At 51.0% G+C, this 15,470-nt stretch overlaps 1 protein-coding gene across 3 annotated transcripts in view; it reads right to left on the bottom strand.

Moving 5' to 3' along the window:
* The window catches only part of E23 (Early gene at 23), a 219,741-nt gene that overhangs the window by 101,173 nt on the left and 103,098 nt on the right, over positions 1-15,470 (bottom strand). The window contains exon 1 of one of the 3 annotated variants that reach the window (XM_065454146.2): positions 3,777-4,037. The exons of 1 other annotated variant lie outside the window; for it this stretch is intronic. Coding sequence is in view for 1 of the 2 variants with exons in the window: in XM_065454139.2 (XP_065310211.1) it covers positions 1,699-1,769 (71 nt within the window). In the remaining variant the exon portion in view is untranslated. Of the gene's footprint in view, positions 1-1,698; positions 2,667-3,776; positions 4,038-15,470 lie in introns of those variants that run through there. One more of the 3 variants, XM_065454139.2, reaches the window with a different exon arrangement.

Raw genomic sequence — 15,470 nt, 5'->3', positions numbered from 1 at the left:
CAGAGAAGCCTTCGCATATGCCGCCCAACATGCGAGAAATGGCGGCTAATTTCGTTTGTCAAGCGTACTACGGAATCACATATGCGAACATGCCGAAGGTCCAAAGGGGCACAAATTAAAGACATCAAATGTTAAAAAAGGCAACACGCTTCCTTTCTTTCGTAATCCGCAAGTGGGCTTCTCAGCACTTCATTTCCGCCCAACCGATTATGGATCCCGCTGTCCTACTTGGTGAAAATTGTGTCTTCCCTATGCCGTGTCACCATCGCCACGAGAACACATTCTACTTTGGAAAACAGAGCTGCGTCCACACGGAACGAATGAAATAATTTTGGAGGACACGCAGATCCAGCACAACGTCGTAATCTGCAATGACGCGAAGCGGCTGGCTCGATTTATCGAGGCAGCAGCGGATGACACGGGCACGGCCTCGTCGCCGCCTCTAGCTGTTGGCTTCCGCTGCCACGGAGACAACGGCCGTGTACACGATGCCTTTAGAGGGAAGGGCTAACGGTTCGTTAGCCCTTCCAACAAAACAAAACAAACAAGCAAGTTCAACAGCAAGCGTTTAACAAAGGCAAGTTCGTTAAAAACCAAAAGCTCATCCAATAAGAGAGGTCCGCACGGTTGCACTCACACGCAGGTGCACTCACAAACCACATTGCGGGAAATGCTTGCTTAACAACAACGAGAAGGGTCTAATGGACCGGCAGCGGGTAAAAGAAGGAAAATATTGATATCAGATACGACGAACCAATTCCTCTGGCGCAGTCGGTGGTTTATACTTGTTAACCTAACCATGTACCGCGCATTTAAGTGCCATGCGCACACAGCCACATGCCCTATACATTACGAAGGCAATAACCTCTCCTATTGATGACAGAGCAAAAGGTGATTCATATAAGCACTGAAGCCACGCATTCCCGTTGGAAAGTAACGTTTTACGCGAACAACATTTAATGATCATTTTTCGCAAAAGCAAGCTTGTATCATAAAGCGCATTCCCTCGCACTTATGGTACCGGAGATGTAGCCATAATGTAAGCACTTCATTAGTGAAGAAAAATTGATGTAAGTAACGTTCATGTAACTCATTTCGCCAGCCATCTTGAGTAGCCAATGTCCAAACATTTCTATTGCAGCTGGCTCGAATTTACCAGAGCCATGAACTAATTTTCTTCCTCTGACTTGACATTTTTTTAGATAATACCACCTTCACTAAAAAACAGCCCATCAACTGGCTGTTGACGCTTAGCAACAACAATCAGGTGTATCGGTTAATCGTCACCAGATAACAGCAATGACCTAAACGAAGACGATCACCTAATTACGAAATAAAAACAAAACCTATGACGCCAAGCCTGCTTTCATCACCCCTAACCCCTACCAATGTTATATTTACAAAGAAAAGGTCTTGCGCATACACTCTCACCAGTTTATCTCACAGGCTTTTCTTTATCTCATAAACTGCTAGCTGGACGAGACCCTGTGACCCTATGTTATCGTCACCTAATCTAGTACTCCTGCGAATCGCCACTGAAGATCATACACGCGCTCTGGGCGCGGTCGCAAAACGTCACGTCCCCCAGTGAAAAGTGAACAACACTTCCAACTTTCACGAGCCACCGGCGCGTCAGGACAAAACGAGCAGAGAGGTCTTCCAAGATTCCGAGGTTTACACAAAGCGCCGATAGCTTACCTGATTTCGTGGTCCGCCCAACGGGGCTCGAAGAGCTGCACAATCTCGAGACCGTAGCTCAGGGGAAGCATTCCAGCGCGAGGACCCCACTCTAGGCGGCAGGCACGCGATCACGCGTCGCGACACCAGCGGTCACCGGCGGCAGCAGCACAATACTCATGGAAGTCGCCGAGAAGTCGTTCGAAGAAGCCAGAGGCGCGCCGAAGAAGGACGCCTTTCGACGGCGTGCAAAAAAACGTGCGTAGCAGAGGGGGGCACGCGGCAACCGGAGGCAAGTCCACAACCCAATCCGGAACCGGGAAGGCCTTTCGCGCGGTGTCTTCGCCGGGGCCTTCTTATCTCCTCTTCCTCATTCTCGTCAGCTGTCTGTCACTCGCAGCCGCGAGCGGTCGCGGCGGAATTGGAAGATAGCGGCGGCGACAGCACAAAAGGAAGGCGGAAAGAAACGGGGCCGGCAGCCGCGGCGGCACTCCTGCGGCGACGCGCCGCCTGCGAGAACAACCCGCGGCAAGGCTTCACTTCCCTCGCCACCGAAGATTGCGCGAACGCTGCCGGTGCGACACTCGCGTGCCCAAACAACCGAGGCGCCTCCCGAAGTCGAGTCGGGGATTCGAACCAGCCTGTCGCGCAAAAGCGAAGACGCCGGGTCCCCCGAATGCCGGGCGGGACGCGGTCAACCGGCGCCGAGGGGGGGAGAAGAGAGACGCCCCGTAGCGATAGGAACTCGTTGCCCGACGCACCCCGGCGGTGGTGGCCCAGGAGAGCAAGCAGGTCGTCCGTCAAGGTTGTCCTTCGCTTGGCCAGCGGTCGCGAGAGCAGGAGCACGCTGCCCGCGGGCGTCACAGCGGCAGCAGAGTGGAGCGTCCTTCTGCGTCGGCAGCGTGTGGCCAGCTGAGCGGCGGCGCGGGACCAAAGGGGCGTCGGAGGGGACGCAGTGAGCGAGGAGCGCGGGGCAGCGCGTGCGCGCGTCCGAGGTAGTGGTGTGCGTGCGTGTGGTGGGGGGGGGGGGGCGATGCCTGGCCTCCGCAGTGGCTGACTTGCACTGGGCCGACTCGCCGCGCACGTCGTTCCACGCGGAGGGGGGTGGAGATGATGCCGAACAAGAAGAGAGGGGCTCGGAGAGTCGGTCTGTGTGCCGCGGCGGGCGACGCGGAAGGACCGAGAGGGGAGCGGACGGGCGAGGGAAGCTGGCAGCGGTGGTAGTGGCGGTCAGGCCAGGGCCGCTGGCGGGGGGTCAACGCCTGATACAGCAACCCATTTCTGGGTCCTGCCGCTCTTCTTCCTCCTGCACGCTGCTGGGGCGAGCGAGCGAGCGAGCTCGCGATGCGTGCGTGCTCCCGCGGGCGTTCGTCAACGCTTATTCCTGCTGCTGCTTCTCGCACCCACCTTCTCGGGAGGCGGCATCGCGCTATACAATGCTTGCGGGTTGGCCCCGAACGGATGACGAGAGCAGAGCAAACGCGCACCTGCGACGACGAGCGTTGCGCACACCTGCTCGTTGCTGCCGCTTCCAGTGGCGACGGAGAGATAGCCGACGCGAAGATATTGGGAAAAAAAAAAAAAACGCGCGCCGTGTCTCTGCCGAGTGCGAGGCGTAGATTATACGCTGCACGCCCGCAAACACGCAAACACACAGTGGAAAAGGCTGGCCGGCGCCGGATCGCCGCACTGCTCGGAGGAGGAAGGTCGCTGGTGTTCCGGACGGATGCGCGCACCGAGATTCGTCGCGCGGAGACGCATGAAGAAACAGCTGCGATTTTGAACTTTCCGAGCAAACGAGTGGCGAGTTTTCAACATAGGAGAGGGGGGGGGGGGCGGCAACGCTAGTGCACGTTGCGGCGATGCGATAGTGTCGCGGCGAATTGCGTCGCGATCGCGCGCGAACACACCCTCTCGATCGCGAAAATCCGAGCGCACTTTCATTTACGCGATCGCGAACACGCTGTGCGGCCACGAGATCGTCCGCAGAAGTTTGCGACTAACCACGCAAAGAAATTGACAGAGAAATGAATCATTAAGGTCGCGTGCAAGCACCGTTGATGGGCTGCAGTCCCTGCAGAGCTTCCCCGTCGCCTCACCCGTCAATGTAACGAAGCGTCCAGTACAGGCAGAAAGAGCGGCACACCAGGCTCAAGTCGTGGTTTCGCAGCGTGAACAAAGGCTTACAAGATCCCGATGTTTCAATACACTTCTAAGTTAGGCACTGCCGCCCTTATGTTGAGGATAGCTATAGGGGCTTGTTGCTACAGCATATCTTATTTTGTTGCAGCGCAAGCTGAACAAGGACAACAGAAAGGCACACCTGTGTGCCTTTCTGTGTGTGTGTCGGATGTGCCTTTCTCTTGTCCTTGTTCAGCTTGAGAACAAAATAAGATATGCCCTTGTGCATTCTACTTCCCGACAACTTGGTATTATTTCATTCCTCTTGCGCAGTCCCTGATTTTAAACAACACGTGTTTAATGTCAACGTAACCTTGTAAAACAGCAAAAAGAAAAAAATTAGAAAAAGGCAATACTGCGCATGTCAACGGCTTTGACAGTCGGTTGCGGCGTTCTGTGGTTGTACGATGCCAGCGCATGCGGAGAGCGCCTGTAATGTGCCGACATGCACCAGTCCCTGCACATCATTAAAATAATAATTTAAAGAAGAGAAGAAGAAAACCGTCTCGTCGATTGTGAGCACGACAGTTTTGTTCATATTGTTACGGGGATGTTGGGAGCATAGATAGACTGTATTTACAATATGTATACAAGACGAGTCAACGTGGTTAAGATGGCTGACCAGCAGCAACACGCAGCAGCCAGCGTCTCGCGATCTTCTTAATTTCTCTTCTTTTACCCTTCCGTAACAATATGTAACCTCTAACCCGAAAGCAGAATGCCGAGCAAGGACAGCTCCGGCACATGATGATTTCTCGTCAACATATAGCAAACAGAACGTGTATGTTGCCAACTGGACTTCGCGATTACCCTTCGTCGACCGGTCGTCCGACGCGTGCGCTAGTTTACCGTTGACAATGCATCTCTGCGCGAACTGGATCCCTCACCACACCAACGGCAACATTCGCTGTGAGAATTACCTATGCAGGCGCCCATCAGCGCATCGTGCTTCCGAATTGACAGATTCCGGGCGCCAAGCTTCGCGCAGCTCCTCTAAAGCAGGTAATTTTCGCTTCCAATGTAAGACCGCTTCGAATTTTGTGTGCCTACCAATACGACAGTCGCAAAGAGTGCTACATGCATACACATCGACCGATCGGAGAGACTGCCACAGCTAGTGACTCTGATCGCGGCTACGTCCCCCGAGCATTGCTTCTCACGTCACTCGAGGCCGGAGCGCCTTCAGCGAAGATGAAGAGCGCACAATCCACTGATTGTAGGCCCACGTACGTGAACCCCGGAAGGTATTCTTATCCGAAGCTGCCCAGGGTCATCCCTTGGGAACGTTAAGACAACGGGACACATTATCATTACTGCTGTACGCTCCCATATGTAGACGTATATATGTGCCCCCCCCCCCCTTTACACACACACACACACCTCGCTTATCCCGCGGCACAACCCTCAGGTGGGATTGGCCTGAGGCCCAGCCCCGTCATCATCAGACTTTCTACTGCAGCTGCTCTCTTCGGTGGCAGTGGCGAAGAACCGCCGCCGCAAGAAGTTGGAGCAGACGAATCTCCGGGTGGAGCCCTTCTCACGCGCCCTGACAAGGCGAGGAAGCGCGTTCCGATGACCTCAGCGACGGCAGCAGAGGCGTGCCTTCGCCTTTTTCTTCTCTTCTTCATCTGGGTAGGCGGTGGACGAGTGCGTGTGTGCATGCGAGCGAGGGGGTTCGCCCATTAGGCAAAGGGACGCCGTTGTGCACGCGCCAGCGGAGGCGGCGAGCGGATCGAAGCGACCTGACCGACGCCGGCACGCCAGCAGCGTGCGCGGTGGTACGTGCAGAAGCGGAGGTCGTCGACCTCCCGTCCGGGATGCGGCGGCAGGAGGAGCTCTCCGCCGCTAGGCCGTTACCGCCGTTGCTCCAATGACACAATGAGCGGCGGTGGGCCGACCGATGGGCTCCCTCTTCCTCTGCGTGCGCTTCTTCATCCTCTTCCTCTTGCTGCTGCTTCCTCGCTGCCGCTTCCCTGCCGAGCGGGAGCGCGCGCGCGAGCGGCCACGAGCCGCACCCCCTCCCCTCTCCTCCACTGCAACTGCGTTCGCCCTTCTGCCATCCCCGACCAGCGGCGCTCACAACGATACAGCTGAACGCCACGGCCTTCTCTCGACGACGACGATGATGATGATGATGATACTCTTTATTAAATAAAAGATAAAGGCTGCAGTTGTGGTGAGACGTGGCTGCTAGTAGCGGAGGGGACCGCAAACGAAGCGCCAAGGTTTTGGTACAGCGAGAACCGAAGCGCACTCCATATTGAATGTCAGCGCAAAACAGAAAGAGACAAGACACACATGCGCATGTGCATTGGCCCTTTCTTGCTTCGAGCCGACATAGACTGAACGAACAGTCATTAACATGTGTCGATAAGCATTTCTATTTTGATGACAACATCACCACATTCGCCGAGACGTTTCTTTTTCCACGGCCAACGGTCACGCAATTCAACGCGCCGCTCGTGACAAGAATAAGTATACAGCACGAATCGGCGTGAAAGCACGAAGAAAGCGCGTCTGTTGCCTGTCCCTGTTCGTGTGCGCGTTTGCGCTAATTACCATGTCAGAGCTCAATCGTCGCAGCAAAATATTCTCGGCGGTTGCTGCGTCAGCGGGCCTCGAAATGTAAGATAAGGCTTTGAAGTTCCGATCAAATCGAGATACTCGCTCTCGACCCAGTGTCATGAAATGTTCGTGACACTGTCGCAATGTGTTCATGTAATCCTTACTCTCACAACGTGTCGTTTATAACCCTCTGAGAATGAGACTCCTTCTAGGAGGGCACCAGTTATAACTATATTTCCACCAAACGACTCCAATTACAGCTAATCAATCAGGAAATTACTCAGAATAAAATCAAGTGTATTAACTTAAAGAAGGAAAAAAGGAAAGAGGGCAACAGAAAGAAGATGAAAATGGATATAATTAGCTTATGGCTATTCACCTCTGTCGATTTTCCTTTCTTTCCTTCTTTCTTACTTTCTTTCTTTATTTATTTATTTCTTTCTTGCAATCCTGAACTTCACTGCGAGTACTCGCCTCTTAGACGGCACTTGTGCTCCACGCTGACATAACTCGGTTCAGGCCATTCGGAGGCACTTGTAGATCGGCAAGCCTGTCGTTAATTTTATTGCGTCACGCTCTCTTTTACTTAGAGAGGAACATTTTTGAGACAACGTTTAGAGGGGAGGTTCATCCAGACAACAGCAGCGTGAAGGCCACGCTAACCTTATTGCGGCCTTCGTTTTTATTTTTCTCTTCCTTTTTTCTTTTCGTGTATTATTTTATAACCAACTGTTCTCTTTCTTTCTTTCTTTCTTTCTTTCCTTCTTTCTTTCTTTCTTTCTTTCTTTTTTTAGCACCGCCTTTCTCATTTGCAGAGAAGGTAAACGTTGCTTCTGAGACTGAATGGCTTTTTTTTTTCCCTCGTCTTTGCTATTCGCTTAACATTCTATCTGATGCCCACAATTCATTCTCGGAAACACTGACTGTCGTTAGCGCCGAAGTTTCCGCAGAGGTTTCGACAGGCTCTCTCGTTACAGCGCGAGGCGCTTGCTCGCTTTCCGCGGGGCGGCCCCTTTCACGATATCGCTATGGAGTCCCGGACTCGACGCACGGCAAATACAGAAGGCAAATTTCATGCGTAATGCAAGCGCAGGATAGAGGACAATGTCCAAGCTTCTTTATTGTCATATATATTTTTTTTTCATTCTACCAAACGATGCCACATCTGGAAACGCGCTACGCTCGCTCTCTCTCTCTCTCTCTCTCTCTCTCTCTCTCTCTCTCTCTCTCTCTCTCTCTCTCTCTCTCTCACCCACTCACTCACTCTCTCACCCACTCACTCACTCTCACACACACACACGCACGCGCACACACGCACGCGCACACACACACACACATACACACACACACAGGCTCTTACTGACTAAGCCATTGGATTCACTCGCTCGTTCACTTCTCTCACTGAATCATTCCACCCACTCGCTAATGCTACTTTACGAAGGCGCGGCCACGAAAGGGCCTCGCGCTGCTTTAAGCACTCTATCCGTCTCTTTGTTCACGAAATCTACCGTATATGCATGGAAACCATCTGTGCCGTCGCGCGCATTGCCGGCGCTGCAATCGATCCCGTCATTCCACGTCGCCACTTGACATTTTCCTTCCTTCGTCTTTCCATTCCTTTCTTTCTTATCCTATTATTACTACTACTATTCTTTTTCATTCGACTTAGGGCTCCAGTGACGGCCCGCGCGGGCTTGCGTCCAGACTTAACATGAACGGCGCGCGCCCGCGCCTCGCCGAGAGAGTGGAGACACGATTGCGAAAAAAGGAACATATCTTACTCCTACCTCCAGCTTACGTCAGCGCAGCAGCAGCAGCCTACATAATAGAGAAGAGCGCACCAGAGTGCGCGCGAGTCTCTCGCGAGCCGTTCGAGTCTGGTTGTGTTTGTTCTTCGGTTGCTGCTTCTTCTGTAGAGTACACACACTTGTCTTGCCACTGATGACTTCTCCGAGGGCCGGTATCGCACGCGCAGCGCAAGCGCGTCGGCTCTTAGCGCTCCCAAGTAGACCGAAAAGCACTGTTGCGAAAGTAAAACGCACGACCAAGAAGCGCCAAAAGAAAGAAAGAAAGAAAGAAAGAAAGAAAGAAAGAAAGAAAGAAAGAAAGAAAGAAAGAAGGAAAGAAAGAACTAGTCATCGCTTTTCCTCGCTAGCGATCCCTCTGTCCTGCTTGTCTAGCCACGGCGTGAATTTCGAAAGCCACGCAGCCTTGGAACAACAGGAGACGGCAAACGAGCTCTCGGACGTTCGGATCTTCGTCGGCGCCTGCAGTGTTACTTCGGGCACGGCACGCCGCCGCTCAGACGGATCCTATCTACATTGCACTATGTTACTCCCTTTTTCTTTTTTTTTTTCGTCAGGCTTATAGGAACCCAGAACGCCGAAGCACTGTCACTACAGCATCGCAAAACAAATACGAAAAAAGGCGAAGTTGTGACAACCGCAGATAAAGTTTAAAAAGGAAGAAGAAGAAGAAAGGGAGAAAGGATATCGAAAACTGAAGCAATCAGGAATACTGCTGAGCTCGTTGTCTAAGCCGGCAAACGAGGTAGATAAGAGAGTATAGATCGGTGTATCAACCGACATTCAGCGACGTAACTTGGACGTAAGTTAGACTTTCGCAGGCTCACAACTACACAAACTAGTCGTCGAGAGTCAACGCCCGTGTATGTACCTAATTCTTAGACGTCGGCTGAATTAGGTCTGTGTCGTCAAATCGCGATCCCCAATTATCCCGAGTTTCTCAGCTACTGCGCAACTTACTGTTTGTAGTACTTGGTTATACCGCTCGTCGTGAGTGATATGCCGTATTACAGACCTGGATCCGAATTCACAAAGCTTTTCTTTGTAGTGATGGAGGCTTGCCATCGGCATGGCCGTCTTTGCTACTATGTCCGGCATCACGATATTGGAAAGCATCTGGTCTTACGAACAGTTCTGACTAACCCAAGAAAGTTCTTATATATATCGAATGCAGGCACTGTCCATTAGTATTCTCTTTCGCGCTTACCTAACCCCTTCTTTCTTCCATTCACCGTGCCCTGTGTAACCTACTATGCAACATTCAATAGCAGTCGGCGTCCCCATCAAGAGCTACTGCTACCGATCTCTCCATTTCTTTTTGTTTCTTTCTTTTTTTCCGTGTAAATCTCTCGATCTTGTCTTCAGAGGGTCGGTAGCGCCCTGCATGGGTCAGCGTTTTCAGTTGCCATGACAACGTTAGCTTAGTACCTATGTAGGGTTCAGTGCTCGCGCAGAAGACACACGTGCCGAACTGTCGTCTGCGAAAGCCAATTTTTTTCTCCACTGGTCTCCCTCAGTGAAGCAATATTCAAAGTTGGAAGTCCACTTCACTGGACGGCCATTATTTTCTTTTTCTTTTTTCGAAGAAAAAGAAAGAGTTCTGCAGCGCGAAATAGTCAATATTGTATCATGTGTTAACATGCTCTCCTCTTCAACTGCTTATTCATTCTATTGTAGAGAACAGAAAGGATATCCATTGTCACGGACAGTACAGAAGTTGTACACAGTTTAACCTCAGAGCACACTTCGGCGTTGTAAGAAAGGGACCTATTACACCAGTTAGATCAGAGTCGGAGTCAGAAAAAAAAAAGCAAACGAGCAAACTCGTCGATTCCATTGTTCATTTCATAAATCATTTGTTACTTCGCCTATCCTTTCTTTCGGGTATTTTCATTAAAGTTCATTCGGAACGACATTTCTAAGAAAATATAAATGTTCAGCTCTAACACGTTTATGAGATCCGCCCGCGCATTTCGGCCAGTGACCTTGAGTGCGTGTACGCGCCACAGCAGGCCCTCGAGTTCATCATCATCATCATCATCATCATGAAGCGGAGTGCTCTCTCGTGCACGAATAAATTACTCGCTCCAAATCGGGCAGTTGCCCACATCTTCACTTGTTGTGCGTGTTTGCGGCCCGTAGCGCTCGCAGGCACGACACTCTGGCGGCAGCAAGAAGCAACAGCCGCAACAACAACAACACGAACACGTCGACGTCGCCGTGAACGCTGGCGGCGCGTGACGCTCGCTGAACACGAACGTAACAGTGACCCGGTGAATGGAAGCGCCGGAGGAAGAAGAGAGAAAGAAAGAAAGAAGCAAAGTGGGCGAGGGAGTTTGTTTACGTCTCGAGATGCGCCGGGACCCGGTCGCGTTCTTTCGGAGCGCGTGCGTACGCCCGTTTATCTGGAACAAGCGCTTGGGAAAAGGAGGAACGGAGAAGAGAGAAAAAAAAAAGAAGGGATCTTGGGCTGGTGTAAGGTACGAGAGCGCGAAGAAGCCCGCTTCTCCAACTCGATTCCCTCACCCATCTTCTGCACAGTCTGCCCGTCTGCCTTACTTCCATCCGCTTTTTCTTTTCTTCCCCCGTTTTTTTTTTTTTCCTATTGCCACAACGTGCCAGCAAGTGCAGCTCAGCGCAGCTCTCTAATCGACGCACGAAGCAAGTAAGCGTTGCGGTTCACGAAGTCCACCGCCGTCAAGAAGAAGAAGACGAAGAGGGCGAAGAAGAGGCACGAAAGAGAACGAAGAGCAAGAAGAGATGATGATGTACCGAGATGGCTTTATCGCGTCTGCCCTGCTGCTGGTAGCAGCTGCGGCAGTAGGCTCACGCACACATACTCACTAGCGCTCTTTTTTTTTTCTCTCTATCTTTCTTGGCAGTGCGAAGAAAAAAAATGAGACGCGGGAAATAAGAATATAATGCGTCTGCGCCGGCGAGTCAGAAGGGCACGAGAACACCAAAGCGACGAGAAAAGATGGATGAAAACGAGGTCGGTCGCTCGCTACACCGTAACACACTCCTCCGTCTGGTCCACGCGCCGCGTGCGCAAGCTCCAAGTATAGGATGTGTCGTCTGTCATCTTCTTTCGTCTGGTTGCCGGAGAGCAGACGATACAAAGAACGGAGACAGCGTTTCCGACGTCGAAATAGCGGGAGGGGGCAGGAGTAGATAGGAGGTGAAAGGCTGAGGAACATTGAGACGCGGATCTGCACAGCTGTCTTAATTAAAACAGAGCAGCATTGTGGAAACTACGAGTCTTGCTGTGGTCGTCCGGGTGCGGCGTAGAGCACAACACGAACCGTGAGACCTCTTACAGCGCTCTACGAGATACGAAATTCGCGCATAAACAATGCTGCCAGATCGTCACCACGTTTCAATTTTCTTTCGCAACCTGCGCGTATGTTTCCAACATGACAGAGCCACTGGTTTAAAAGATTGCACTGTCGTACCAATTATAGCTTAACGCACGCAGTTTACTGGGAGTTGCCCATATGATATGACTTTGTAAGTGTTCAGTATGTTACATTTATTCGAAGTACACCGTTCATCTACTTTCATTAACGATTCAAGTAGTTCTACACCTCTTAGAGAAGGGAGAATGGGGAAGGGAGATGGCAAGAGGGGCTCAAGGACGCTTGCGGCATTTTCGAGAAAATGAAACGGGCACACATAGCTGCCTGGACGTCCTTGTTCTTAAGGTAACTGGCTTACGATATCGGCTTAATTAGAAGGCCCATCTTGGAACATCAGCGAGTGTTCACCACACGTATAAAAGCGCTCTAACGAGCACTTTCGTGCGTCGAACCGGCGACCCCGCAGGTCATTCTCGTATAGCGTCCTCCGCCCTGCGCGATAAACACAAGTGGCGCACAATTCACACATAGTACGTAAGGCGAGGCGACGAACCATTGCACCTTGCGCAATACCCTGACGTCGCGTCAGCGATCGGGTCTGCGAGCGGATGGGTTTTTCGACCCGGTGGTCTCTCTCGCGCCAGATGTAGCTCCCACAAGCGCTGGGGCGCCGGAGGTGTATAGTATATGGATGGGGACGGAGGGGGGGGGGGGGGGGTGACGACGCCTGTCCCACATACGGTGCGCGCGCGGGTGGTTGCTGCTGCTGCCGCGTGAGGGCTCCTTTTTTTGCCGTAACTATAGTAAAACGCGCACTTCACCTAGATACCGAATAGTAGCGGCCCGCTTGGCGGCCTCCCCGCGTAACGGGACGAAGGACGGGTCACCATCTCGACGCCTCTGCCAACGCCTCGTCTCTCGTTGCGCTCCGAGCGCCGGGAAAAGGTTACGGCCAACCGGTTACGCTATTCGCTGAGCGCACGTTAGGTTAGGGCGTGTTACCGAGGCGGCTAAATCACACGAGAGAGAGAGAGAGAGAGAAGTCGACCTCCGCTTCAGGCTTATGATCCCGGCTGGCAGACAGAAAGAACGCACGGAGAGAGGCGCGGCATTTTTTTGCGTAGGGTCTGCTAGAAAAACCATTAGTCGAAACTCTGCCCTTGTAGTGGTCCCTGTGTGGCTGCAATTATGGTGGTTCAGCCAGCACGGGAATGATGTGTATATATAATACGTGAATTAGCCTAAACTTGTTTACGCAATACTTATCATTTTCAACAACGCATTGCCTTATAAATCCAGCAATGCGCAACGATTATGCAAGCGCGTAGAGTTTCGATGCCTTCAAGCGTTCAAATAAAAATTACAGCTCGGAAATTAAGACCAATATGGGCAGATAAAGTGTCATAAAGTATAGCCGGTAGAACGTCAAATAAATTCAGGTACTAACCACCATTCTATATCGCAGCTGAACGATCGAAGCGCCGGAGTTTCCTCTAGTAATTCTTGTAGGAAACTATGATGCTCTGGACAAGCTCGGTACACTTCAGTTTAAAAAAGAAAGGCAGTGCGGCCTACTCCTCTCTAGTATTTTTTTTAAATTACTTATTTGATTGATGCATGCACAGAGATACGGCCTTCTTTTTTCTTCTTCTTTTCTTTGAGTCTTTAAAACGCACTTAAGATAAACACTGACGCATACGATGCATTTAGCAGTGGAAAGGGAGGCAGCCGTCGAGAGAGTCCGTTACACATTTCGTTCCGTAATACATTTTGACGGGAAACCGGTTAAACAGCCATCCTTTCTATAAAAAATTAAATTATGGGGTTTTACGAGCCAAAACCACTTTCTGATTATGAGGCACGCCGTAGTGGAAGACTCCGGAAATTTTGACCACCTGGGGTTCTTTAACGTGCACCTAAATCTAAGTACACGGGTGTTTTCGCATTTCGCCCCCATCGAAATGCGGCCGCCGTGGCCGGGATTCGATCCCGCGACCTCGTGCTCAGCAGCCCAACACCATAGCCACTGAGCAACCACGGCTTGAACAAAGAAAGTGAACGCCCTTAATTCTCAGCCGAGTGTTCTCGAATCACCGCACAACATGCGCGCCGCGTCGAGATGTACTCACATGACGATATCCATTAAGAGGACCTGGGTTCGTCTGAACAAACGCAACTGCCGGCGCTTCGAGACAGTGCAAACGACTCCTCGCCCTTTTCGTGACTGACCATCCTCGCTTCAAGCACAAACGAAGGCAAATATAACGGGCACGAACGCGCCACTTCTCTGCAGCGCAAAGAGAAGGAACTGAAACGAGGCGAACGAAGGACGAAGCGAGATACGGTCGCGATCTTTCCTCGATTGGCCGAAGAAATGTCACTGGCCTGTCGTTGCACCGCTGCGCGCTACGTTAAAGTCGCGCGAAAAAAAGCATCGGCGAGTATACGAACGTAGGAACGCTCTCGGAAGGTCGTTGCCTTTGGCGCGTGCACGCATGCACTTGTTCTCCGTCAAAGCGGGGGCGGCATTGACGCGCATTCCAAGGTCACTGACACGCCCCGAGACTGGAAACAAAAGTGTTTTCGAACATCTCGATCTACTCCATCCGGTCAGCGGCCGCTGCTCTCAGGCTAAACTCACACTGTCGGGAAGAATACTGCATTATAGATTATAGGTTTTGTAGGTCATGCAATTTTGGTAAAGTTTGCTGCGTTTTGTTCAGAGAAACGAGAACCGGAGGGGGGTGATCATTATAACACGGTAACGAAGGTCAATCTGGTAAATGTGGCGAACAGCGCTGACAACAGGGTAAGGAATGCGGATAGGAGGGATGCGTTGCGTTTCCTTACGCACATATTGCGCCATCATTTGTGCAGATAACCAGGTGAATGAGAACCAAAGTAGCTCAGCTTAGAGCCACACTACAGCATTATTGTTCACCTCATCTTCTCAAATTTCGCGCAAAAAAAAAAAAAAACGCGACACCGATGACGCTGGAATGACGACATGTCTTTTGCGATATTTTGGGCGCGAGTTCCACTCAGTTTCGACCGCGAAATCTCTGTAAAAGTTACCGGACAGAGTTGTTCTTTTGTTTTTTCCTCTCACTTTCTCGGCTCATTTGTTGTAGTCCTATTTGACTGAAGATCAATTAGCTATAGTCTCGGCCATGCCTACAGGTACAGCTTTCGAAATACAAAGACGCACAAGAGTAAACGCACACAGAGGAACTCAACCCTTCGCTTCCGCTACATGTGACGTCACGAGGACCTGGTGCCGAAATTTTAAAGCAGAGTCACCGCCACTCTATAGCCATTATGCGTCATTTGCAGGGTATCGAAAGCATCAATTCTCGGCAATCGTCACCTACATATTTGATGGAACTAACTCCACTGATAGCGTTATATATACTACGTCTATGCAGTGTGCCTAAAATTAGACGCGAAGTCAAACTACAGATTCACATATATCAAGACGCTCAAGGGAAGCACTGAACGTGTGACAGCGGATGTGTAATCAAGCCAGAAAACGACATCAAAACGCAATGTGCGGCCGTCGACGCCACATTGATGATTCCCGCAACAGCTCCCATCCCGTGACGTCACATATCGTGACAGTGTTTGGCGGATAGACATTGCTGATTACAGAAGCAAACCCTATAAAAAAGCTCCGTATTACACGCCTATATGACCATACGGGTTTAGTATGCGAACGATAAACATGAGAAATATCAAAATGAAAGAAAAAGGAAAAGTTATATACATGTACGGGTTTGTGTAAAGGATCACACACGATAACTTAAGATTACTGATAAAGTACAAATAAGATACAAGATAAGGATCTCTTTGTTTGTTTTAAAAGTGACTACATATATTTAAAAAATGA

This window comes from Dermacentor albipictus, chromosome 2, assembly GCF_038994185.2.
Source record: "Dermacentor albipictus isolate Rhodes 1998 colony chromosome 2, USDA_Dalb.pri_finalv2, whole genome shotgun sequence".
NCBI classification, from domain to species: Eukaryota; Metazoa; Arthropoda; class Arachnida; order Ixodida; family Ixodidae; genus Dermacentor; species Dermacentor albipictus.
The sequence above is the reverse complement of the archived record's forward strand: the minus strand, read 5'-3'. Positions and strand labels throughout refer to the sequence as shown.